Below are 26,091 nucleotides of genomic sequence, written 5' to 3' on the forward strand. Positions count from 1 at the left end.
TTGTCTATTACTACAGTCTCATAACAAAACTGACTAAGCTATTAAAAGAAATCACACTGCATATCTCACACTCATACTTTCACTACAGTATTCAGAAAGAAAAAAAAAAAAAAACAAAAACCAGATAAAATCCTTCCTACACTTCCAGGAAAGTTTTCACTATCAAGTCATAAAAATGAATTGATCCTGTGTAAGTTTCTGTTACTAAACTGATAATGAAGGAAAAACAAAAAAACAAACAAAAAAAAGATTTTAAATAAATACATTCAACCTTGAATAAATAATTTTACTGTAGTTAAGTAAACAAATTACAGTAGCAACAAATTCAAATACACATTGTCCTAATGTGAAGGCAATTTGTTATACTTCATCTCTACTACATTATATTAAAAACCTGATTATTGCTTATTCCCATTATAAAAATACAAGAGGCACATTGTCAAGGGTGGCAGATAACAGTTTTCAGCACTCAATGTACCTGTGGATCACAGCCTTGTTAACAATCAAAACTCCACACTGATACAGTAACTTCTACATTGAAGGAGTAAGGGGATAGTATCAAGGAAGTTTCAAAGGAATTATCAAAAATTTTGATTTTAATTTTTATTTTAAATGTCAGCACAACCCAAACCTTGCTAGATGTTTGTTTTGTGTGATGAGATTATTTCATGTTTTGACTTTAGATTAATTTTACATCATTTATATAAAAACATTTCAAAATGTAGTTAAATCTGTCAATGCTTTTGTTTTGAACCATTATATTCGATAATTTATGACAGTATCAAAAATAAATACAAAACTATGTAAAATATATTTTATGCTATTCAGGCACATAAAAGCATGTTTTTGGCAAAATATTAAAAGCATGTACCAAGGATAAGCTATTGAAAACTAACAGTATGTAGAGTTTGCAGATTTTATTTGGAGTCCTCGCTTTGCACATCACCTTCTTCAATGATCTTGTTTCTAGCCAAGTCCCTGTATGCACCCACCGTTACTTGGTCACTAGATGGTCTGAGATCTTGCAGCTGTTTTCTCTGTGTGGTTTCTAGTTCTTCCAACCGCTTGCGAAGCAGGGAAAGTGCTCTTTGATGCTGTTCCTCCTTGAAATTAAAAAAAAAAAAAAGTGGCTCTATGAGCAAGAATGACACTTTCTTTAATTAACAATATTAAAGTTAAAATTGTGAAGTCCAAAATATCCTTATTCATTAAATTTTACTCCTCAATGTTTTGTGGGTATTGTTCTGGCATTCATGATGAACAGCATCAGCAAGAAATATGTGTGCAGGTGTTCTTCCTCTCAGATGAAGAGGCATGTAGTCCTGAGGTCTCAGTTACCAAGAGTCTGTAAAGTCAGCCTGGTCAACCTCAGCCAGGGAGATCTTCACCCTCAAAAGCTCACCAGAGTAAGTAAAACTCTTTTAACCACACAAGAAATCAAGAGCAGCAATGCTGGTTTCTAACAATGAAACCATGGTGCGAGACCAACACTATGGTATTTCTTGCCCAGAAGGAGTCATTTAAAGCCTCTCAGGAGAATGACAAAGTACAGACAATTGGGCTAAAACTGCCTGTTTGTTACATTCTGTAATGTATCGTTTCGTCTTTCAATAACTCCTTCCTATTCAGAGGAAGGGAACATCACTAGAAGCATTCCTCAGTTTCCTTCCTCTGTCCAAAGATCAAATACTCCTTGCTTAAGACTAAGGTCTGTAATGAAGGACTGTTCCAGTACCCTCTTTTGTTGTATTATTTTCACAACTTGTAATACGTCACCACCTGAGGAAGCAGGCCCAGGAGGCAAGGCAGATTATGACATTATACTGACTGGATTGAGTGACGGTATGTTAGGACTCAGAATTAAACTCCGGAATTCATTGTGTCTACGTTGCAAGTCCTTTAGTCTCTTCTGGAGGCGTGCATATTCTTCGTAGGAAACATTCTGCCTAGGAAATAAAAGATTTCTTATTGCTCAAAATCTTTATTATCCCAACACAGTACTCTATTCTTTATTATGCCTAGAAAGGAACACTATATACCACAAAAAAGGGAAGGTGCAAGATCTGTGTATATTCTTCTGCCTAAATGTTTATCTAAAAGTCCCTCTACACATGAAGCAATCTGCTATGTTACAGATTAGAATATACATGGAATAAATTAAGCTTTCAGTAAGCGTTCACAGTAGTGAGCCACAGGAGACACATTAAATTATTTGAATCAAGCCCTCCATAGGTCCTCAATGAAGAGGGAAAAAAAAAAAAAAAAAATAGGAGTTTGTCTTTCAAAGAGAATGTTAAATCTGTTTCTCCTGCAATTCTAAAGACTTTTTTTCTGTCTTCCATTTAGTTTTACATACTGTAATGTCAACTTTAACACTGCTTCATTGCCACACCTCCTTTTTCACAAGCTTCCTTCTTTTGAAGGGATTCCTGTAACTGCATCTATCAGACATTTTTCCCCTCATTTCTCCCCCAAGAGACAGCCCTGCAGTTGTCTTATAGAAGCTCTCAAGTGCCCATGCTAAATGGATTCCATTCAAAGAATTCTACTACTGAAAACGCCATCAGACTCGACTCCAATTACTAAACCAAGCATCATGTATCCTCAAAATTACTTCATATTTGTAAGTCAGATCTTGGGCATACATCATTTTTCAAGTTCAGAAAAAGCAAACTTTATTACCTATTTAGCACCTGATTTTCTTTTTCTAGCTCTTCTATCTTGGCTTCCAAAAGTTCTAGTTTCTCTCGCATCCTCCTTTGTTTATTATCACTGAGAGTCTTTCTCTGTCAAATTGACATTTCAAACAGATAAGTGATACCTTGATAGATTAGATTCTGTAAAAATTAGATCTACACTGTACACTGTTTCAAGCTGTGATAGTTTTTAGGGTTTTCCTTCCTTAGAGGTGCTATGTTGTTTGAAGGTTCTGAATCCCCATGACAGGAAACAGAAGAGATGGGAAATGATCCACAGCTGTGACTGAAAGATGCACAACTGTCAGTCACTCGTTGGTCAGTGACTTACTGTACTAACAAACACGAACTGTATTTGAGAATTACAAAACTTATTCTTTAAATGACCCTGTATAAATAAATAAAAGCATGCTGCTTTCTTTTATTTTTGCTCATGTTGACCTCAACTTTTTACAACCTTAAAAGCTAGCAGTAGGTTTCATAACCTGTATACATCCAATGCATAAAACTGCCAATTAATCTTCAGCTTTTATAAACAATTAAACAGCTTTTCCTTTCAAGTTACTTCATAAAAAGCAAGCTTAGGAGAAGATATACAATTATAATATTCCATCTAGGAAAAATAGAACATAATTTGTCTAGTATCTGAAACATCATCCTTACTATGAAGGAGTCCACTCCATAAATAACTGCATACACACAAGCGTGCAAAAAAAAAAAAAAAAAAAAAGCCTCACAAAGTCTTTGCTGACATTATAACAAAGTTGTTGACTGTAATATTCTTTGCATATCACTTCAACCTATTTCTATGCTAATCTTGAAGAATCTGATATATTTTGTTATTATATACAGTAGACTGCAAATAAACTCTTAATATTGAAACCATTCTAGCTGGCCAAAGTGAAGCTGAACTTTTCATTAACTGGATCAGCCATAGAGGAAGGGTCAACGTGCCTTTTTCTGAGCAACAGCAGCTCGACACAGCTTGTTCTTCATTTGATTGTATTTCTCTTCTATCTCTGTGTTGCGCTGAGTAAGCACATGCTTCTCCTCCAACCACTCTATACGTTTGTATTCCAAAGTCCTTTGAAAAAATCAGGTTAAAAGATCAAGAAGTTATATAAGCAGCATGTTGGATTAATGCCTTAAGGCTCTTAAAACAGGTGCATCCTTTCACAACTCCTAACTTAATATACTTGAAGGATCTGATTTAAATTTGATTGTGCTCAAGATTCACCAAAATTGAACATGTGCATTAACACCATCCTACATTTTTTTCAACTATGAGGCAAATTCTGAAAATTGATTCCAACAAGCTAGTTAATTGCAGGCTGCTCAATGGTTTGGCATGATGCCAAACCGTCCACGGGAAGTTTTTCAATTCAGATCAAATAATCACACTGGAACACGGGAGTAGACACCTATGCCAAACATCAGTTGTCAGAAGAGCTGACAACCACCCGCTCTGTTTGGGAGGTAAGATGTAAGAGAATAGGTTGCTGCCCTGTGCAGTCTATTACGCCTCTGTAACACAGAAGTACAGACTTGACTACTGTGTGCTCCCAACCAGAACAAACACCAACACAATGGGAAGCTCCCACTGATATGGTTCCTAGACAGCATTCCAGCTGAATACACACCACCACCATCATACATTTTATCTGTTTAGACCTTTGCACGGTTAAAACATACTAAAATTAGGCTGTGTTCTCCAGCAGTGGATAGGAAAGGAGCCAGTTTCTCTCTGCTGACTTGTTTGTTTGGACTATCCGCATTCTGGGTCAAAGTAGACAAGAACTAACTGCATATTTAACTACATTACTGTTTTAAAAAAAAATCAAATAGTGAGATTCTGTCCAAGGCTTGGTTATCAGTGCATCCATACCATTTCAGTCCTGGGCTGATGCAGTTTCCCTACTGGGACTCTGAATGAATGCCCACAAATTTTTCACCAAACAGCCTTTCCCTCCCCCACAGCAGAAGTATTAGGAATCACCCGCTCTCATATCAGAGCTGGGATCCGGCCCACTTGGTACCCAACACAGTTCTTTCAGTAGACCCAGCATGGTTTGTACCTTGCTGCTTGCTGACTGTAAATAACTACTACTACCCAGGAACCAAAGAGTTTTCTTGAAAAGCACTGTTTAATAGTAAAAGAATTTAAATTGAGACAGTAGCTAAAACTGTCATGAGTTTGTTTTTTTTTTTAAATGCCACTAACACTGTTCCTGAAATGCTTAATAAATGCCTGTTTGAGCTCATCTCTGATCTGTATCAGTCTCATAGTTTGCCTTCAGCCCTTTTTCTCATTTCACATTTTCATTTCCAAGTCTAAGACTGACACAGCCAGGCAGGCAGCTGCTTTGCCTGCTTATGGCTCAACTGGCGTTATCCTATTTATCTGAAACTTTTAATCTTAGGCTTTCTATCTTTTGGTCCTTACTTCACTTCCTTTTTAGGCCAAGTTGTTTTGGTGCAACTTAACTCCTGGTTCAAGCTCGTAACAATTACTGAACAGAGGAAGGAAATCCTATCACCCACAGAGTCAGCAAAAGGATGGACACATGTCCCAAGGCTCCCAGGTAACAGCAGGACAGACCTGGAGGACTTACGTGTGCACTGCAAAGCTGCTTAATTTCTGCAGTATCAGCCTTGGTGCATCTCCATTATCTACATACTAATACAACACTCTCCGAGGGCTGCCAAGTTCCTTTCACTGCTTTCCCAGGAAAACCTGCTCTTGGTTTATGGCCCATAAATGGTCTACGGTCCATAAATATGTAAGTGACATTGACAGTCTCACACAAATAACAGTGACAATCTCACTCAAAATACGAATACCCCTTCCTAAAGCAAACATCCAAAGCATTTAACATGCTACTTGACAACTGAATGTACTCTGCAGTCCCAATGCAGTAATTTCTTCAAATATTAAACTTAAAAGCAATGCTTAAACTAATGACAACAAAGCAGCTGCCGCACCAATTTGTAGCGGAAGAGATGTTAAAAGAAAAAATGCCATATATCTTTTGGAAGTTTTCTGTTTAATCTGGGACACTGACTTTTTCCAAAACTCACCACACAATAATCCAGTACTTTTGTTATTAGCCTAGGAAATACTAAATAGCCATTTCAGACTAACTGACAAATTAATCTTAAAATTTCAGGAAAGTGTTCATTGCTATATGGAGTCTGAACAAGATTTTGTTTCCTTCAGTATTTATTAGCTTATTTTGCTGGTATGTGGTCAAGCTTGTGCAAAAAAAAGGAAAGTGTTTATTTTTAATTTTGATGAAAGCAACTACAAGACATCCCATAAGCTTTTTATATGCCTTGTATCAGATAAAACGATCTAGTGGGAGGGGGAAAAAAAGAAGTATATACACATATACAGACTGGGTCCCTGAAACCTTATCAAAGCATAATACAATGCTTAAACACTTTTTTCACCCTTAATGCTTAAACGCTCTTAGAACAACTATGTGAAACTCTAGATCCATTTAAAATAATATAAGTTTGACATTCACTTCAGTATAAATAGGATTTCATTTTATACAAATAGTGTATTCCACTAGTCAAGAATTAATTGTAACAGACATGAATGGAAACAAACACCTATTTTTGAAGTTATCACAAGCAAAGCTTTTAGACATATTGCATATAACAGAAGGTATAGCCATTTTTTACAATTGTCCAATATTTCCTGTTCATTTTTAATTTCTGACTTTATTCAGAATCTACAATCCATAGTAAGTAATCCATGTGAAAGGAACACAAGCAATGTGAAAAAGAAAAGTAAAGCCAAAAGGAAGAAAAAAAGTTACTTCTCTGTTTCCAGCTGGGCTTTTTCTGCCTGAGTCCTTGCATGTTGACATTCTTGTTTCAATCTTTCTATTATTTCCTTCAGCTTCTGATTAGACTCCACTAAATCATTTTCTGATTGAGAAAGTGAAGCAAGCTGGAGTTGCATGTCGTGAATTTGCTACAAAGAAATTAATTTTTTCCATTTGAGAAGATATGCAAATAACAATTAATTCTGAGATACTGAGACAGAGCAAAATGCAGGCACCAACTGGCTGCATTAGCTTTTCATAAGCCTTTCTTATTAGTTCCTTTTCTTCTCACTCAACAGCTTCTCCAGAAGCTTTACAGTGAATCACTACTAAGTAGACAAAGAAGGTTTTCTACTGTAGTTAATATGAGAAAGGAAGGCAAGAGTCTTCAGTCACTGTGTCCCCCAGAACTTAAGAAATCCAATATTAAGCTTCAGGGCTGAACAGAACCAGAGCACCACACATCCAGTAGCAGAGCTGTGGACCTACCCTCATAACCCACAACGTGTTACAGCCCACAGTGGCTGTACCAACCAGTTCACAAAAACAAGCATAGAGTCTGGAAAGTGCAACCTCTGCAGTCAGCACACAGAAAGGATGATTCCCTTTCCTTTTCCTCACATGCACACTCAGATACCCCAATTTCTGATTTCTGGAGGAAAGAAGATACTGCCTTGAGCTTCAAGTGCACACAGCTTGCAGACCACTTCAATGCACAGCTACATTCTTACCTACCAAATAACACCCTGGGCAAGCAGGAGTTAAAAGAATTAAGGCTTATTTTCAACACTGCCATCAATTCACTCTGCAATAGAAATATACCTCTTTACACTAGTTTATTCATTTATGAAACATCTGTTAAGCACTTCAAGAACCTGAGATGAGAGATGCAGTGTAAATGCAAAGCATTACCTAGAAACAATTTATAAGTCTCCATGGAAACTGAATCTCCAGTTAAATAGTGCATAACCGGATTCAATATACCAGTCTATAAACATTCAGCTTTGAAATCCTTGGTACCCACAAACCACATGAAGCAAAAAGCTGTAATCCATTTATAAAGGTCCAGGAAAGCATGACTGATTTCTGAACACTTTCGCTTTTAAATATCTGTTGTATGCATTTTGTCCCTCAGGAAAATAAAAGCCTTAAAAAATGCAATCTAATCTTCAAACACTGTACATGGTAACTGCAGGAAAGATTGTATTTCTCTATAAAACATTACAACGCAATAAAATCTTACCTGTTTCATATCAGCACTTTCACGTTTCTTTTCTTCCAACTCCTCTGTCTGAATAGCTTGCTGTTGAATTTTTAACCTAAAATTGTATAAGACATCCTTATTTTTATCTAAATAAAATACAGATGTTAGACGTTAGGACAAGTCAGTGTGACAATAGAATATATTGCATAATTTGAAAGGATGATAAATATTTAACTAAACAATGATTAAAAATATATTTTTATTGATTATTATAATTCAGATAGGAGTAAGAAATACATTGATTTGTTTGCTTTTGGAGTATGACTTTTGCTCATTTTATCATACTGACCTCCATACAAACACTATAGTAAAATAACTTCATATAATAACCAACTCAAAGAGATATCGTATTAGGGTTTCAGTTTGCCAGCTGCTAATATGGTGCCATTGTGGAAAGAGAAATGGTTTACTCTCATGCTGGGGCTATGCCAGCAGCCAACATGGACCCAATTTGAACAAATATGAGCACTGCAAATCTTTAAAATGTCATTAAAATAACGTAAATTTTAAATATCTGGATGAAAAACATTGTTTTGCTTTTTTTTTTTTAAACAGCACATTTTTAATTCTGCCCTTTTTTTTTTTTTTTTTTACACAATGCAAAAGATAATTTTGTTTAATGCACCATAATGAACATTTGTATACTTATGAACACTAAACTTTTATACTGACTACTGTAAAAACATTAGGGAGGCAAAAATGAGAAATTTGTGTTAAGGTTAGAAAAGCCACACTACCGCAAACGCTGAAGTTCCTTTTTGCTAGATTCTTCTGCCATCTGTACAACACGTAGTTTCTCTTCATACTGATCCTTTTCAGATTGTCTCCAAGTATCTTGTTCCAGTTTCATCTTCTCTAGATCAGCTAGTCTGTTCTCGAGTTCTAACCTGAGACATTATTCAACATGTACACAAGAATCACAACAAAATGCCAGAAGTGTTTAGTTGTTAAGAATGACATTTTTTCAAGTTACTTAAAACACTCTTTTTTTAGAAGTTGAGCAGTAAATCAACAAACATACTTTTCATCCTGTAAGGCTGCAATTTTTTCAAAAACTTCCTCTTTGGCAGCTTGCACTTTACGAATTAGCTCCCGATCCTTTTCTACTAAAAGCACCTTATGACGTTCAACAGCTGCCTTAAGAATTTCCTTGTCTGACAGCAATCCTGCATTATACATTAAAAAAAGTTAAAATGTCATATAAATATATATAAATGTTAAAATAGGCAGGGACAAGAGATGTAAATTAAAAACTTGTGACCAAGACACCTGTGTTCACTGGCAAATAAACCAACATACTATAACAATGACTCCTGGTTATTTAGCTAATTCAGTGATGCAAACTGAATTCCACAGCAAGTTCAGGTCAGCTTACATCTTGTCTGTATTTATTTTCATATTTCATAGGGTCCAACATTTTTAGTTTGCGATATACTGTAAATGCGTTGTCAATACAGAAAACACCACTTTTTAATATTAAGTTCTCTAAGAGCAACTAAAGCAAGTGAATAGAAACAACTATTCCAGGAAGACAAAGGTACTTTTTTGGGGTTATGGCGAATCAGTGAGGATAGTCCACTTAAGAGCTGTGCAGCTATTTAAATCATCAACACATAACTAGTACTAGAAAGTTTCTGTCTTTTCACTCTAGAAGGCTATTTCAAGTTGCCCACACACTCAGCTGTACCAGGTAGCTTGAAACATTGCCTATTTTCTTCAAAGAACGACCTAGAAATTGTATTTTGTTTCACACGGCAGCCTTACCCAATTGTTATCAATTCCACGGACAAAGAATCAGAAAACAAATCAAGCCCTATGGTATATAAAGGCTTCAAGTCCAGCGTGAACGACTCTAGAATTTGGCCGTAATAGAAAAAATAACCATATGAAGTACGTTATTTAAAACGGATTATGTTCAAATTGTGTCACAAATTCACTAATTTGCATAAATGCAAAATTGTTCTGTAACTGTTCTTAATCTAGTAGAGCAGCTGAAACAACATAGTTATTTCAGATGCAAAATTAATTGTCAGATCTATGACCTAGACCAGACATGGAAGGTGAAGACTGCTGGGGAATGTTTAGAGGAAAAATAATTGTAGTATTCTAACTACAGGTTACAAAAGAAAGCATTAGAAATTAATTGCACGTTTTACCATCCATTTCACTTTGAATCTTGTTTCTCTCTCTTTCTACCTCACTCTTTGTTCTTGCTGCCTCCAGTTTGACATTTGTTACTTCCAATTTATGTGAATGTTTAAGTTCTTCTACCTATGAATTAGAAAAAAAAAAAAAACAACTAAAATAAATATATTTGAAGCTTACTGTAAGTTTTTCATGTGATACTTTACTAACAAGAAAATCTGCCAAATAATCGTGGACTATGCTTGTTTTAGACATACCTTAAATTTTTTTTTTTCTTCATCCACTGCTTTCCTGAAGCCAGTCCAGAATGTCCACTCTTATAGATAATTTTTAATGGTGATTATACAGATAAGGTAACACTAAAGCTACTGACATGAACTGATTCCCCAAATCATAATCAGTGCTATTACAGGTTTTTATTAATTCCTCAAGTCACACACTGAAGTCATTTTGAAATGCAAGTTCTATATATTCCCTGATCAAAAAATTCAAGTGCTCAAACACAACATATATTCCAGGAACGAGGTTGTCTGACTATTGACATGTATTTCATCATTAACCAGCCAGTTATTACAAGTACAGTGTAGAAAAATTACTCTTAAGAAGCTTTGGTGATATATGCACAGATGCACAGAATTGCCTGTGAAAACTTGGTTTCTGAGTAAATACTATACATTCTACAAGCTAGCCTCTGAATATTGGGGTATTTCTGAAAAGACTACTCGTTAGAAATATGTTGCTATGACGCTGATCCAAATTGCATAAGATCCTGATGTCTCACTAACTCAAGTATTAGCATGTCAGTTTACACATGGTTCACTTCTGACTAAAGATCTCTCAGAGTCAAGCTAAAACACAGTTTCAATTTCATCTCCCGAAGTAAAACAAAACACTGACATGCAAAACCAGATTATTAATTGCTCTCTCAAGTAATTTCAATATGGTAACTAAGTATAGTCTTTCTGACCTCCTAGAGTGCTACACAACTTTCTCAAAATCGAGGTCTTCATACTTTTAAAGTGCATTTTAAATCAAATACTTCTCTACAACTGTGACATACACATCAAATGGCCTCCTAAAAACACGAGCTTTAAGAACATTAAATCAAAGACAATTACTGCTTGCGTGGAAACTTTCTGTAGTTTAGGCATTTGTACGCAGTAATTACACGGTCAATGAGAATTAAATATCTAGAGGAAAGCTCTTATAATGAAAATCCATTCACAATGACAAATGTAATTACAACCTGCTAGCATATACAAGTGGCAAAAGGTTAAGAATGACACAGTAGCTTATTAAGTAACCACACAGTGGATTTGGATGCTTAAATACTAAGTTGAGAACACTTCAGGGCAACCTGCAAATATTTAAGGTGGCTTTTTTAAGGCACAAAATCTAGAAGACAAATGCATGCACCTGTGCTCAGGAATAAGTTTGAGTGAGTGCAGAAAGGGGTGGAGGTTAGTACAGAAAATAGTTTCTACTTTCCGCCCTTCAAGAAACACCACTGAACATTTTAATTTTCTCCTACTCATGGAGCTGACCAGAGAACAAGTTGATACAAAAAGCAGAGACTGTAACAATCTTCTGTATACTCTGATAGACAATTGATTAAAAATGTTTAACAGACGTTTTCCCCTCCTATTTATTATTTATGAGGGACAAGTATGACACATTGTGTAAAGAGGCTTTAAATACTGATATAGGTATATCCTATTCTTACACTAAATTAGAACTTTTTTGGATTAAGGACCCAAATGAAATGCTTCACACTCATAAATGTGAGCTGCAAAGCCTGCTTTTAATTAAATCTGAGATCGTTAAAGAACAGCTATGGTAAAAGTTAAAGTTTTCTTCTGTATTTTATCTTTCTTGAGGCATATTATGACAATGTAAACTGCTGTACCCATACAATCATGTGTCAGTGTCATTTTGGAAAGTATATTCAGAAATGCAGGACAGCTTTAAGTCAGAGAGCTTAAAATAATTCTGCATTCAGCTAGATATGCAAGACCAAAGTTACCAGCTTTACAGTTACTTCAGAAGTAACTACAGCCTCTCCAGAAAGGTAAGAAAACACGGGCAATTAAATTAAATTTGCTACTAGAAACTGACAGATGTGATAAAAATTTATTACCCAGTATTCTCTCCAGAAAGGAGGGAATAGGAGACAGCAGAAAGCTAATATTTACCCAAGTAACTATTTCATTAGGGCTAGTACCCTGACTCAAATTCGCAGAAATCAATGTAAGTATTCTGCAACATTTGAAGGTAAAACTGTTTACTAGTGTTTTGATTTTTCTTGTTTAATCAAATAATCACATATGAAATTGCATCAAGGATCTGTCTTTTTTTAAGTTGTGTAGCTGAGAAGTCACTGCAACAAGACAAAACTCAATCTGGCATCCATACTAACCTAATTATGCTGAAACATTAAACAGTGATGTCAAGTTTCTTAAGCACTTTCAGGTTTTCCCTAAACTTGAAGCCTTCTGATCTTTTTTTCTTTTTTTTTCCAGAAATTTCTCTAAGATCTCAGAAAAAAAAAAAGCATACAAGCATAGAACAAAACCTCAAAGATACTCAAACATTTTGCAAAACAATGATCTACTTAAAATGATACAATGCAGCACTGTACAGAAATGTTTCTGTACAAGCTAACCTGGCATTAGCCCAAAAAGAATGCTATGCTAATGTGACTGTCCTGCTTCTAATATAATCTAAATCTCCACAAGTGATTCCAGTGCAGCTTGCTTCCTGTAGCTAACACAGTCCATTCAGAGGATACTTTTAAAGATCTCCAGAAGCCATAGCTCCATTGGGGGGGGGGGAGAAAAAAATAAAAAAAATCAATTTAAAGCTCTGTTGCACTTTACACACTTTATGAAAAAGTAATGCTTGTTTCCACCGAATAAGGCTGGCTATTTTCCATCAAATAAGGTCGGTACTAAAAACATGAATATAAAGACACCTCTTCTGTTCTGTTTAGAAAAGAGATCTAGAAAATTAAACAAAAAGACCATAACCTCAATCTTCAGAGATACTTTCAGGGATTAAGTTTCTCCTTTAATGTCACATATTCTATATCTTCTAATTGAAATTGGAAAAAAAATTCCAAACATACTTTAAGTCAAAGCAGAAGACATTATTACTTTATTCCTATTGTAAAATATAAACAGAAAGCCTAAACATAACAGGATATGAAAAATGTATTTCAGATACCATAAAAGCACTTACTTTAGCAGCTAAGGAATTGACTTCTCGTTCAGATTTGTGAAGTTTGCTAGTTAAGAGAATGTTTTGCTCATGACTCATCCGCAGTTCTTTCTCAAGTCGATCAATCTGTAGTTCAGCAGATTTCTTTTCTGCCTTGAATAAAGGAGGTATTTGTAAGGTTTTTGGACTGGGGCTGTCTCTTGCTATTCACTTGAAAGATTAAATTGATCTGGGCTTTCAGATATTACTGACTTTTTATATTATATAATGATATAGTATATAAATATTTATCTTTGTTCAACAACATGTTCCAATACAACAAGGGTCTTGCATTTTACTCAATAGTCACAACTGGTTTTACTAACACTGCTTACACAGAATCACACGCATTTTCAATCCCACTTCATGAGAGGCAGAGATAATCTGACTTGGTTAGGGGGCAGGAGGTATTCCTATCAGTAAATTACCAGGCTGTAAACACCAGTATGACTGTAAGTGGTGCTCAAAAAGAAGTCATATGTTGATTACTCAGGTCATGGAGTCAATGCCAAAATTATCAGTGACTTCAGTGACAGTTATATCAGGCCAAGCGTTATTCTCACTACATTCTACAAGGATGCAAAATTAAAAAAAAAAAAATCTTACCTCTAGAGACCTTGTCATGGCCTGCATCTCAGCTAACTGTCGTACTTGTACTCTTTGAACATTTTCTGCTTGCGCACCACAATTGTCTCTTTCTGCTCTTAGTTCTGCTACTTCCGCTTCTAAGCCTTTTATTTTCTGATACAGTTGTGCCTTTTCTCTGGAGAGTGCCTCCACACGTTTACTGTCCCTCATGGGATCAACAGTGAGCAGCTGATTATGGAGTTCTTCTTTATCTTTATCCAGCCTTGCAATCTGGTAGTTGTCAATCAGAAAAATAAAAGCTTTTACATTGGTTAGGTGTCAGGCAGCAACAAATATAGCAGTTGACAAGTCAAGAAAGAGTAGTAGCATGCATTTAAAATATTAAGAAATTACAGTCACATTTATTTTCTTTCTTAGAGTAGGAAAATCAACAGACCCATTCTTCAATGCCTTTTTTTTTGCTTCAGTTTTCACTGATAAGCTTGTTCTAGGGCCTCAGCTGTCCCTGAGCCTGCTGTCTGTGGGAGTAAAGCAGTATCAAGAGCAGAGGAAGAAATTGTTAGGGATCATTTAATCCATTGAACACACACAAGTCCTTGGAATGGATCCAAGCATTTTGAAGGAGCTCACTGGTATCATAACAAGGCTATTCTCTATCATCTTTGAAAAGTCACGGCAATCAGAGATGGTTCCTGATGACTGGAGAGAGGCAGACAATGCACCCATCATCAAGAAAAACAAAAAGGCTAAGCCAGATAACTACAGGACAGTCAGCTTCACATCAGTCTCTGTGAAGGTTATGAAGGAAAGCCTCTTAAAAGCCATTTGTAAACACATGAAAGACAAAATGATGGATAGCAGGGTTTACCAAAGGCAAATCATGCCCAACCTACTTCTTTGCTTTCTAGAAGGAGGTGACTGGCACTGCAGACAAGCAGACAGCAGTGGATCCTGTATACCTTGATTTTAACAGGGTCTTTGATACAGTTTCCCATAATCTTCTCTCTCAACAAATTGCTGAGATATGGGCTAGAAAAGTGGATGATAAAGTGGGTGGAAAACTGATTGGGCTTCCAGGCTCAAAGAGTGATGCAAAGCCCATCTGACTGCCTGTAACTAAAGGGGTCTTTCTGAGACCAGTACAAGGTTCAATACTGACTGATGTCCACATTAGTGACCTGGATGTTGGGATGGAGTACACTTTCAGCAAGCTTGCAGGTGACACCAAATTGGAGGGAAATGGTCAATGTGCTAGAAAGCAGAACTGCTATTCAGAGGGATCTGGACAGGCCAAAGGAATGGGCTGACTGGAACCTCTTCAACAAGAGCAAATCATGCATTTGGGATGGACTAACCCAATGTAACAGTACAGGCTCGGGGCAACTGTCTAGGAAGCAGCTCCATGGAAAAGGATCTGGGGGTCCTAGTAGAAAACAAGTTGAACATTAGTCAGCAGAGTACCTTTGCTGCAAAGATGACCAACTGCATCCTGGCAGATTGGCTAGGGAGATCCAGGGAAGTGATCCTTTGTCACCTTCCAGTACTTGTAAGACTGCATCTAGAGTTTGTGTCCAGTACGAGAAGAATAATGACAAACTGGAGCAAGTCCAGTGGACGGCCACCAAGATGGTTAGGGAGTTGGGGAACGTGGCATATAAGGACAGGCTGAGAGAACTATGCCTCTTCAGCTTGGAGAAGAGGATATACATGGTGATGGGAAGAGAGGCAACGGACACAAGTTGGAACATGTGAAATTCCAATTAGATATTAGGAAAAAAAGTTTACCACGAAGACAGTTGAATACTGGAATCGTTTGCCCGGAAAGGTTGTGGAATCTGCATCCTCACAGATGTTCAAGACTCAAATGGACACAGCCCTAAGCAACTCGATCTCATTACACTTCAATATTTTAAGCAGGATATTGGACTAGAACGTCTCTTCCAACTTATGATTCCACAATTCTATAACCACAACAGAACTCAAATCTGCTAGTAACTCAAGACAGCCAACGTGACTGGGCCTTGACATAAAATAAAGGAAAAAAAAAAAAAAAAAAAAGCTTTCTGTTATAAGGTAGTACAATAGGTACAAACTAATCTCCAGGCTGTAACTAACAAACATATTATAAATATATAGATTCTAGTGTTTTAAAATGAGTTACATGGACTGAATGTAATATTAGGGGCAAAAGGGTAAGAAAGTAAGGTATAAGAGTTCTCTTGACACTTGGAGACTAGTCCAAACTGTGATCTGCAGCAGCGCTTTTAGAAGTTGCATCAGTGATCCCTATAGAGCAAAGCCCATTTCTGCAGCAAAAGCCTTCCAAATCTCTTTTACAAGGAGATTCAAACACTTATTGCATCACATGCCTAAGCCACCATTTAAGAATTGAGATGTTTCTGTAGGGTCTTTGTGTTAAATGGCATGGAAGGTTAAAAAGGCTCCAAGAGAGAAAAACTAGATCACACTGTGCCCTGAGCTGAAGGTAGTTTCATTCTCTGTAAGTGTGGTAATTAGCTGCAGGACTAGCACAAACTCAACAAGCCCACAAGAGAGGCAGGCTGTAAAACAGCATGTGGGTTCAGCTCCAGGAAGGACAACTGTTCTGTTTTTCATGCGCTGCATTTGCAAATTTGGATTGATTTTGAAAGTCATGATTGCTTTGATTTGTGTCTCATGTTTGGACTAATACATTCAAATCTGGCATCTTAGGATATATGCTCCCAGACAAATACTTAAATGAATATGCAAATGGCATATGCAATACTCATTTACACTGATGCATATATTTAAAACATAAATAAGCTGGCAATTTATTTAGCTACACTTCTGAAAGTCCAAGTCAGAAACAGAAAATTCATGAATGGTTTATTCAAGAGTTAATACAACTGAAACAAAGTTATCAGTATCCTTTTGACCACCACTGCCATGATCCAACTTAGTTGCAAAATGTACCCTTGTCTGGTATTAACATCTCCTATTGCCACCTTCTTGGATTAGTTGCCATATAAGTAATTTAAAATTTAAACTTACATCGGTTGCTCAGATAACTTATTAATTTCAGTTAGCACAATGTCTCAAATTCCATCACAAATGTGATTTAAAAAAGCATTAAGCAAAGCTACTGGTTGTCATTTATCAGAAGGCAAATCTATTCTTACTTATAACAGCACAAATGATGTTGCGACACATCAGTGAACAAACCCACAGAAATAGCTTTAGGCTAAGTGTTTCGAGAATTAAGAGAACGGAAACAAACACTACATTATGAAACAGTGTCAAACTGACAACCCATCAAGTACCCATGTTTTCACAATGTTCAAGTAGCTTTGTCATCAGATACATTTTAAGCTACTGCAATATTCTATGTACCTCAGCCTCGTATTTTATTTTCTTCTCTTCTAAAATACGTGCATGTTCTTCCTTTTGATGTTCAAATTCTGATTTCAGAAAAGTATGTTCATAACGAAGTTTGTTATATTCTGTTCTGTATTTTTCCACTTCCTAAGTTAGACAAAAAAAAAAACCCCAAAAATATCCATCAGAGAAGGTTTCAGATTTATTTCCTTCAAATGTCCATGCAATGTTCCTATCATTTCACAAGTCATATCTGATGAACTGAACCCCTCCTCCCTCTTCTAGAATTTCAACCTTCATTGCCTGGGGCAACAGTACTACACACAGAATATCATACTTTGCTCCTCTTTCAGTTTTAATTTCTTAAGGTTTTAGGAACAATTATAAACTGGTGATCACTACTTTGAATGAAGTAGAACTTCAATACTTACATTTTCTAGCTTCTGATAACGTTCTGTCATAGGAGATTCCAATTCCTGCTGTATTTGTGCTTTTAACAGTTCTAATTTTTGAGGAGTTAGCACCTTAAGAAAGAAAGGTATCATAAATAACTAGTCATTCATTTATTTACACTGTGATAGGACATATAGTCAAGAATAAAGTATTTAAAATATGATTTTAGGAATCCTGCTTAATTTTCTGTGTTTCTCTAAACAACTTTCAATAGTACTTAAGAAGCAAAAAAAAAAACCAAACATATTAGTGAACTAAAAATATTCTGGGAAGATAACAGAAGCATTTAAAATGTCAGTATTTACTGGCAGAAGCAACAGAAATGTCAAGCTGAATTGCCAAGAGATTTATCTCCTTGAAGGGGCAAAGGGAGAATGGGAAGTGGTCTCACATACAAGATAAAGAATTAGCATTTGGAAAAAATTAAACAGTAAGTGAACCAACCCCAAAAATCAAAATGAGCAATACCAAACCAATTCTTTGTAAGACATATTAGATACATGTTCTTCAACAGATACATGAGTACTGGTTTGAAATGAAACTAAGATCAGGAAATATTCCCTGCCTTAAGCTCCATGCTGCAAGGTATTTTTGTTTTCTTGAGTATGGTTAATAAAGCAAACTAGCTACCAAGATAAAGTGTTTTTAAAAAAAAAAAAAAAAAAAATCACCCACAACCTGTGACATATTGTAATTTATTCTACTTTTCTTCCACTTATCTACACCACGAAGTCCCTGAACACTAATTCAAGTTATGGTACCAAGGCTCATGTCCTACATTCGGAGTCTGAGATCCTTTGTTCGATGTTATATTTGTTTCCTAAGAACATGTCCTGCATTAGTTTAAGGAAACAAGCAGTTATAGAAAGTGTCATCCAAGTTATCTTACATGTTGGGGGTTTTTGGGGTCTTTTTGGTTGGTCTGGGGTTTTTTGGGGTTTTTTTTTTTTTTTGCAGTTTTAATAAGTTATTATTTTTTATTGTAAGATGAGGAAATCTGTCATCACGAAGAGAAAAATATGTCTATTTTTTCAGTCACTTATCCTAACAAGTTTAGGCATCTAAGTTATCCTCCATGGCAGATGATTCTCCCCATAACAGGAGAGCACACACAGACAGAGACTGAGGGTCATACTATTAACACAGCATATAACAACAGTATTTAGAAGATTCAGTTAAACAAGAAAATAATAATTGCATCCTATAGTCACTCTAGAGAAGAAACTTTCCTCAGCTTGGGTGAATTTTGAGATACCTGAAATATATTCAAGCTAGGTATACACATTACATAAACAGAAATATACATGGCCCTATTACAGGATTAATATTCATATTAAGTCCTGCCAGTAAATTATCTCACCTGCATCTTCAGTTTTTCCAGCTCTTGTGTTTTAGTCAGCAACTCCTCTCGATATTCAGCAAGAAGAAACTGAAATTTGTCATGTGCAGCCTCCTTTTCAACTAACAATCGCTTCAGTTCATCTTGTGATTTTGTATATTCCTCCTGTAATCTGCAGGACAAAAATATGTATTTATTTTATATTTACCCTCTAAAATTAGATCTTAAAGCTCAAAAAACTCCTGTGCGGAAGCAAACATACAAACACCAAGTGAGAACTATGCTATTAATATCCCTTCCCTGTGATACATTGAAAAGTTATCACATATTTACAAGCATTAAAAATATTTCAGAAATTCAATCTGCAATGTCTTACGGTATTTTTAATTGCTTGTTTTCTAATATGAACAACATTCAAATTTGTCCTTAAATACTGAAATAGCTAATACACACACACAAATACTTTCCACCTAGCATTTAGCCTCCCCTTTTAACACCTCAAATGAAGAAATCTGTTTAAATTACTGTACCTTAGATGTTCTGCCTTTATAGTTTGATAATTTGCTTTATGGTGTTCACATCGGATTTTTTCGTCAATCAGAAGTTTTTGTAATTCTTGTGAATTAGCTGTATCAACATTTCCAACCACAGGTGGAAGGAGATTACCCAAAGTATCCATTTTATGATGGCTGTTCACAATGAGTATGGAGACAACACAATAAAAATTAACTTATAACTAATCTACAATGCCATCCAGGTTTTCCGCTGACATCCCAGAAGATCAAGTCACCTAAACAAATACAAGGACATGTAATTAGCAATCAAGGGTATTCACAGTTCAAAGATTTCACATGCTGCTTTTGCTTTCGCTACAGAAGAATCCCGGCTCTGCTGTAACTCAGGTTAGAAACCGCTATTGAAAGGGCAACTCTTCTCTGCTTATTCTGCCTGCCCTGAAAAGTCACAGCACTTCCAGGGGCACAGAATAAACTTAAACATGGAGACTGTCTGTGTCAATACAAAATAATCACAAGCACTTCTATCTGTCAGATTACATGAGATGTTATTTTTACTTATGCTGTACACTGAGAATCAAACTATGATGCCAGAAATGCCCTAATTATGCCTTGGTAATCAGAGTTTAAGCAGAGGCCACAGACATCAGACACACAGAGCTTTTACTACTACTTATCACAGTGATGGTCTGTCACACTACCCTAACAAGTTATACTACTCAATACACCACCATTTCAGCTGGAAGAAGAGCAAGTAATTCTCACTGATGAATTTCCATCAAGCCCTCTCTGGAGAAGAGCTAAGGTTTCATGGACAGTCTGGAAGATACCTGCCCAAAGTTCAGCCCTGAAATATATCATACATGTCACTTCCTCATTTTCTAAGTTTATCTGGTGGTTTCTTGAGACCTTTCCAGAAACAGTGTTGCTCTTGTGACAATATCAGATTGGTGTGAGGAAGCTGCAAATCGACAGATGCTGGGAAATGAGGAAGTATTCTAATATGCCTCATTAGTTCTGTTCAATACTAGAAGCAAGATGTATCAATCTGACCATTACTGACACTTCTAAAGGATCTGGGGGAGGGAGGACTGTAACTGAATTTTAGGGAAGTTACAAAGCTCTGAAACCAACTACTCTGCCGTTTTAGCTTTTGGCATAATCAGACTGATGCCTAAGAACTTCATGGTTGCATTGTACAAAGTGTAATTCAAAGTTACAAAGTGTAACCATACAAAGTAAAATTCAAATAGGAAAAATGTTAAATTTCCACCATCACTGCAAATACTCCACCTTCTTTACATTTACAGTTGAATATGTTATGTTTCTACCATTCCACTCTTTAAATCTTTCATGGACCCATCTTAAACACTTACAATTTGATTTTATAAATCCCTGAACTATAAGCAAGATGAAAATCTATCTTCCATATAGGAAAATAAACATTGCATGTCAGTGCCTGTTCCACTAAAAGACAAAATGTCAAGAAAGTCTTACATTTAAGTTTTCTTTCCCATTTTTCCTTCTTCCATCACTAAGATGGGAAAAGATCAGAGGAAAATATACCAAAGTTACATCTCTAGTATAGACAAAGCAACAACAGCAGCTTTGTATTCTCCTTTACCCAGATTTGCTGAAAGAATATGTAGGAAGAAATCAGAATGAAGAACATTCTCCTCAGTGACTGTCCTATATGCATAACCAATTTCAAATGTTAATAGCACAAGTTCTGAAGAAGCTTCGAAGCAATACAGTATCTATTTTCCATTCCTGAATTTGTTGTTGAGAAACAAAGGACCACAGCAATTTCCAAACTCAATATAAATACAATTTCAATTGTTAAATGAACAGCTTTATGAGGAGAACTGGTCAGTGATCCTAAAGACAATAAACTATATGAAAGGACAGAAAGTTCTGGTATACAGAGAAAACCCAAGGCAGCACATCCCTAAGAATTTCTAAATATACAAACAGGGATATCATGGTCACTGTAAAAAAAAAAAAAACAAACAAAAAAAAAAAACCAAAAAAAAACCCAAAAAACAAAAACGGCTGGGGCAGCAGCGGGACAACAAATCCTACAAATCCTACACCCACCACCACGTAACAGTACTTTTCTGTTTTCTCTGTCTCAGGTCTTTGCTTTCATAACTGACAGATACCAAAAGTAACTATGGAACTGTAAGCCAAAGTTCAGAATTAGGAAGACAAGATTTAAAGTCAGGTCTGAATCCTGCGGCTTACTTGAGTAAGAAGTACTTCTAAGGTGGCATAACAGATAGAAAGTCAAAGACAGCAAAAAGCACAGCATTTTCTGAGAGCATATCAACCAAAACAAAAATATAAATGGAATTGCACCCTTTGGTACCCTCAGTTCCAAGGTGTTGCAGGTGGGAAATACATTCTCTCCTCACAGCTTTTGCTACTATCAAAAAGTGCACAAGTTGTAAAGCAAGACACACATCTGGTCATGTATTCATCCACACAAAGATTTCATGAAAAACAAAAAAAAAAGGAAAGAACAGAGGGGGAAAAAAAATCGTAGCCTACAAAACAATTGTTTCAGACTTCAAAAACCTAAGCGGCGTGTATTTAAGAAAACAAAACTATTTTGGCTTGCAGGGACATCTAGTGGCAAATTTCATGACTTACACTTCTGATGACAACTGAAACAAACTACAGAAACATAAGAGATTTCATTACTTCATGAGAGCTCTTTCATTGAAATCATTAATAGCAACTTGTAATATTTAACCTACTCACATTTTTACAAATTAAAAACTTTTTTTTTTTTACCAAATCATAAAATAATTCCTGGCAGTGAACTGTCAATAGTCAACATCACTTAGGGCTACAAATTTTTTAAGTACATTACTCACAATGGTTTACAGTACTTGCTCATAGTCAATGAACAGGGCCTAAATAATCTTCAGAATTCCACAAGACTACACCCATAGTTTTTGAGAAATACTTTAAGGACCACTAGTTAAAATTTCTTCCTCTTTTGGAGATCTGTTCAAGAAGTATAGAACCATAAAATATACTTCAAAGAAACTAAAACCACATCATATCTAAAATTAATTCCCCACCTGTATATTTGCTAAATTTTATCATGTTACAGAACTGCAAACTTGTATCAGTCGCCCTCAATTCATACTATGAAATCTTAACATCACTTTGTGCAATGTACACACATAAAGGTGTTGGTGGAGAGTCCGGAAACATAGGAAATGCACACCCAGTAGCTCATATGACAATATTTATTGTAGAATATCTAAGTGAAATAACTCAATTACATTTCCAAGAATCACCTTTGTTTTGCCTTTCTTCTCTGATTGTTTATTTTCACAGAGAGAAACATTGCTTAAAGACCTACTTCACATCTCTCCTTCATATCCACAAATTCTGAAAGGGCTTTTCTTCTTTTACAGGATTTTTCAGCTATATTAACTTTTGTTTGCTACAAGCACGTAAAATAGTGAGAATGCTTGTATTTAGAGAAAAATATGAAGCTATCAATACAATTTTATTTATTTTTATTACAATTTTAATTGTTATTGTAGGTTGTTTACAATAACAAGGCTTCTTCTAGCTTACCTGGCATAACCAAATCACATTATTTCAGTATGTATTGATAATTCACCTGGGTAACACATATAACTCACTGACGGCTCTGCTTTCCATACCACAGCCACACTTTACACACATGCATTTCTTATATTTCAAAACTGTTTTAAACAGTTAAATGATACAAGTAATTTTGCAACTATTGATGAAAAAACTTAAGAGTATTTAGCCTTGTGCCATGTTTTGTTCAAGTACTAAAATGCTCAGTAAAATCTGTTGAAAGCCAAACAGCTGTTTCACACAATGTATGGTTTAATCCATTGCCTGCTTCTGGCAGAACTCTATGCTGTTGTACGCTTTTTCTTTCCTTTTCTAATCAAATCAGTTAAGGTCTTGTGAAACAATAAACTACTTGCCTAAAAGAATAAGTGAGACACTCAAAGGAAGCACAGCCTCATGGAAGTGACTCTTCAAACAGTCCCCCTTCTCATCCCTGCGTAAGAGTCTGCAGTAAGACTAGGTAATGAACTAACAAAAAAGTGCAATCCAATACAAGAGCTCACTGTCACCACGAATGGGAGGTTCCACTCCTCCTTTCTTCATCCCTGTTCCTAGATTTGTCATTCATTAAACCCTTTCATGAACTGATTTAACTCAAGAAGCCAACACACTTAAACAAGCTGAAAACACTCAATAGTTTTTCTGTGAGATCAGTGAGTCATGCTTGCTCACGAAAAAAATCCAACAAGTTATGTCATCAGCAAAAGTAGGCAGCTGGTACTGGCTAGGAGACAGGAACACAGAGCCAAGTAAACAAGCAGGAGGAGGAGCAAGGCTTTCTCCTTTCAAGAGGAAAGATTTGTCACATCATGAGCTCAGATGCTCATGAAATCACAGCCTTGGACTGGATACTTAGCTTTTAGACAGTCACAGTTAAGTGAAACCTTAAATGACTATGCAACACACTCATGAGAGATCAGACTTCCCATGAACACCAAGTGACTAAAAAAACCAAAACAAAATTATATATAATTTGAGGAATATGATAGCACACCTCTCATTACTTTAACAGTCTATATTTTACTAATCCACCATCAGCAACTCGCAATAGTCAAAGAAATCATATTTTAAAAAATACAGAGAGAAGAAAAAAAAATCAAAGAGAAACATTTAAACCTTTATTATAGGAAGTTCCATAACCTGGTCAGGTTGCAGAGGCTCAGATCCAGCTCATTACCGTCCAATTTGTCCTTCAGGCTCGGCCCCTCCTCAGATATCACTGAGGAGAATACAGTGAAAATAAACACTTAATATGTTTGCGTGTAGAAATCTTGCAGAACATTTGTCTGACTTCTACATTACAGAATACATCAGTCTCATTCAAACTACTATCACTTCCTCCACAACACAGTTCAAAGTACAAATTCAAACAGCAATTACGCATACCTTATTTCAGTGTCCATCCCTACACACGACACTCAATATCACCCTTTCAGTTTCTGTCTTGTATTAGAGATGCAGTTAATTATTAGGCAAAAAGCAACAAAGTTATATCTTAACTCAGGACTAAAATTTGTGCTCTAGCCACATACACTACCAAGCCCAACTGACAGTAGTTACTGATGAAACTGAAGTTTTGTATGGCAGCTACGGCTGGTAAATCTAGCTGTACTCAAGAACAGCTAGTCAACACATGCCACATACATTTTGCACTTTTTTTTTCATGACAAGAGACCTTCAAATACACATGAGAAACTTTCGCTCACTAGAACCTCATTCCAAGTTCTATTCAGGCATACAAATAGCTCTACAGCACACAACCAAAACTCTTCTGAAAAATCACACCCCTTTCACATTAACTTAAAAATAGAAACGTTCAGACAGTGCATAGGTCTCATGTTAGTATATGTCCTACATCTCCTGGAGGCAGAATTACAATTATATGCACCTTACAGTATGTGCACAAAGAGCATGTGAGGCAAAGCAAGCCATGTAAGCCACCATGACATTTTTACTGTTAATTTTCCTATAGCTTATGGACACAGGAACTTGGTCAGAGGAACACCACCAATACGGATGTCACGCATCCAGAAGTGCGGCAAAATAATCGTTATCCTCAAACGGCACATGGCTGAAGTTCGCCGGTGGAAAAGAAAGCACGCAAATGTAAACACTTGTAAGCCTAGCAGGAGCAGGCTCTTCCTACCACTGAACTGTGCCGCCCCGGACTTGTACTGGATAATTCCCAACCCCACCAGCGCACGGAGGCCGCAGCAGGCTGTTACCACCGGACAGGACACGAAATACAAGTGGTCGCACTCTGGAACGGGCTGCCCTCCTCTCTTCCCGGCCCTGCAGCTCTCTGCTCGGTAGCTAACGGCCCAGGGGAGGAGCGAGCGGGGCCGGAGCAAAGACCGAAGGGGCCTCCCAGCTCGTACAACGGCAGGTGAAGCCCCAAGCAGAAAGGCCCCAGCCAGCCCCCTCAGCTTCCCCTCAATGGTACCCTGCCCCTCGCACCCTATCCCGCCAGCGGCCGCTACCGGTTCGAGGAATTTAAAAATGGCGCCTCACCTCCCGCCGCCGCCGCCGCCCGCCGGGGTCCCGCTTGGCGCGGGGCATCCTGGGAGGGGATGGATGGGGGCGGGGCCGAGGCGGCGTTGCCGGGGAAACGGGTTCGCGTGACCTCCGCGGGCTTGCCCCGCCCCCGAGCCCTCGGACACCGCCCCGTGCGCGCGCGCGGTGCCTGGCGCCGACGGCGGCGTTGTAGGGGACGGTGCGTTTAAAATGCGGGGGTGTTTTTGTGCCGCTGCATAGCAGATTCGGCTTTCTGTACCCAATTCACGCAGTCCCGTGCCAACCGTTGCGGTTTCGCTTCAGGAGGAGAAAGGAAAATGGCAGACCCCGCGGCGCGGGGGTCGTGCTCGCAGTAATTTCCGAGCTTAACGCTTTCTGGCTGAGGGAAACCGTGTGGGCTGTGCTTGGCGTCCAGCGGTGCTAATGTCGTCCGGTTGCCACCGCCGGGCTGAGCCCTCGGGCTGACACAGGAAAATGCCTTCATCCCAGGCCTTCATCTCAGGCC

The 26,091-nt window shown here is 37.1% G+C and overlaps 1 protein-coding gene across 2 annotated transcripts; it reads right to left on the reverse strand.

The window, feature by feature from the left end:
• Nucleotides 1-272: 272 nt before the first annotated feature.
• Nucleotides 273-24,273, reverse strand: CEP83 (centrosomal protein 83). 2 transcript variants are annotated; one of them, XM_086740067.1, is made up of 16 exons: nt 24,213-24,273; nt 19,461-19,720; nt 18,952-19,102; nt 17,570-17,662; nt 17,154-17,285; nt 13,800-14,051; nt 13,176-13,307; nt 9,950-10,064; nt 8,815-8,959; nt 8,531-8,680; nt 7,773-7,848; nt 6,521-6,678; nt 3,651-3,780; nt 2,683-2,786; nt 1,829-1,946; nt 273-1,103 (listed from the first exon to the last, which is right to left on the reverse strand). In XM_086740067.1, the coding sequence occupies exons 2-16, from the start codon at nt 19,607-19,609 to the stop codon at nt 918-920; spliced, it is 2,091 nt and encodes a 696-aa protein (XP_086596193.1). In that variant the 5' UTR covers nt 19,610-19,720; nt 24,213-24,273; the 3' UTR covers nt 273-917. The 2 variants fall into 2 exon arrangements, with proteins under 2 accessions (XP_086596193.1, XP_086596192.1); XM_086740066.1 differs by having other exon boundaries at nt 24,189-24,269.
• Between the last annotated feature and the right edge of the window lie 1,818 nt (nt 24,274-26,091).

Source organism: Chlamydotis macqueenii, chromosome 1, assembly GCF_036417535.1.
Source record: "Chlamydotis macqueenii isolate bChlMac1 chromosome 1, bChlMac1.mat, whole genome shotgun sequence".
NCBI classification, from domain to species: Eukaryota; Metazoa; Chordata; class Aves; order Otidiformes; family Otididae; genus Chlamydotis; species Chlamydotis macqueenii.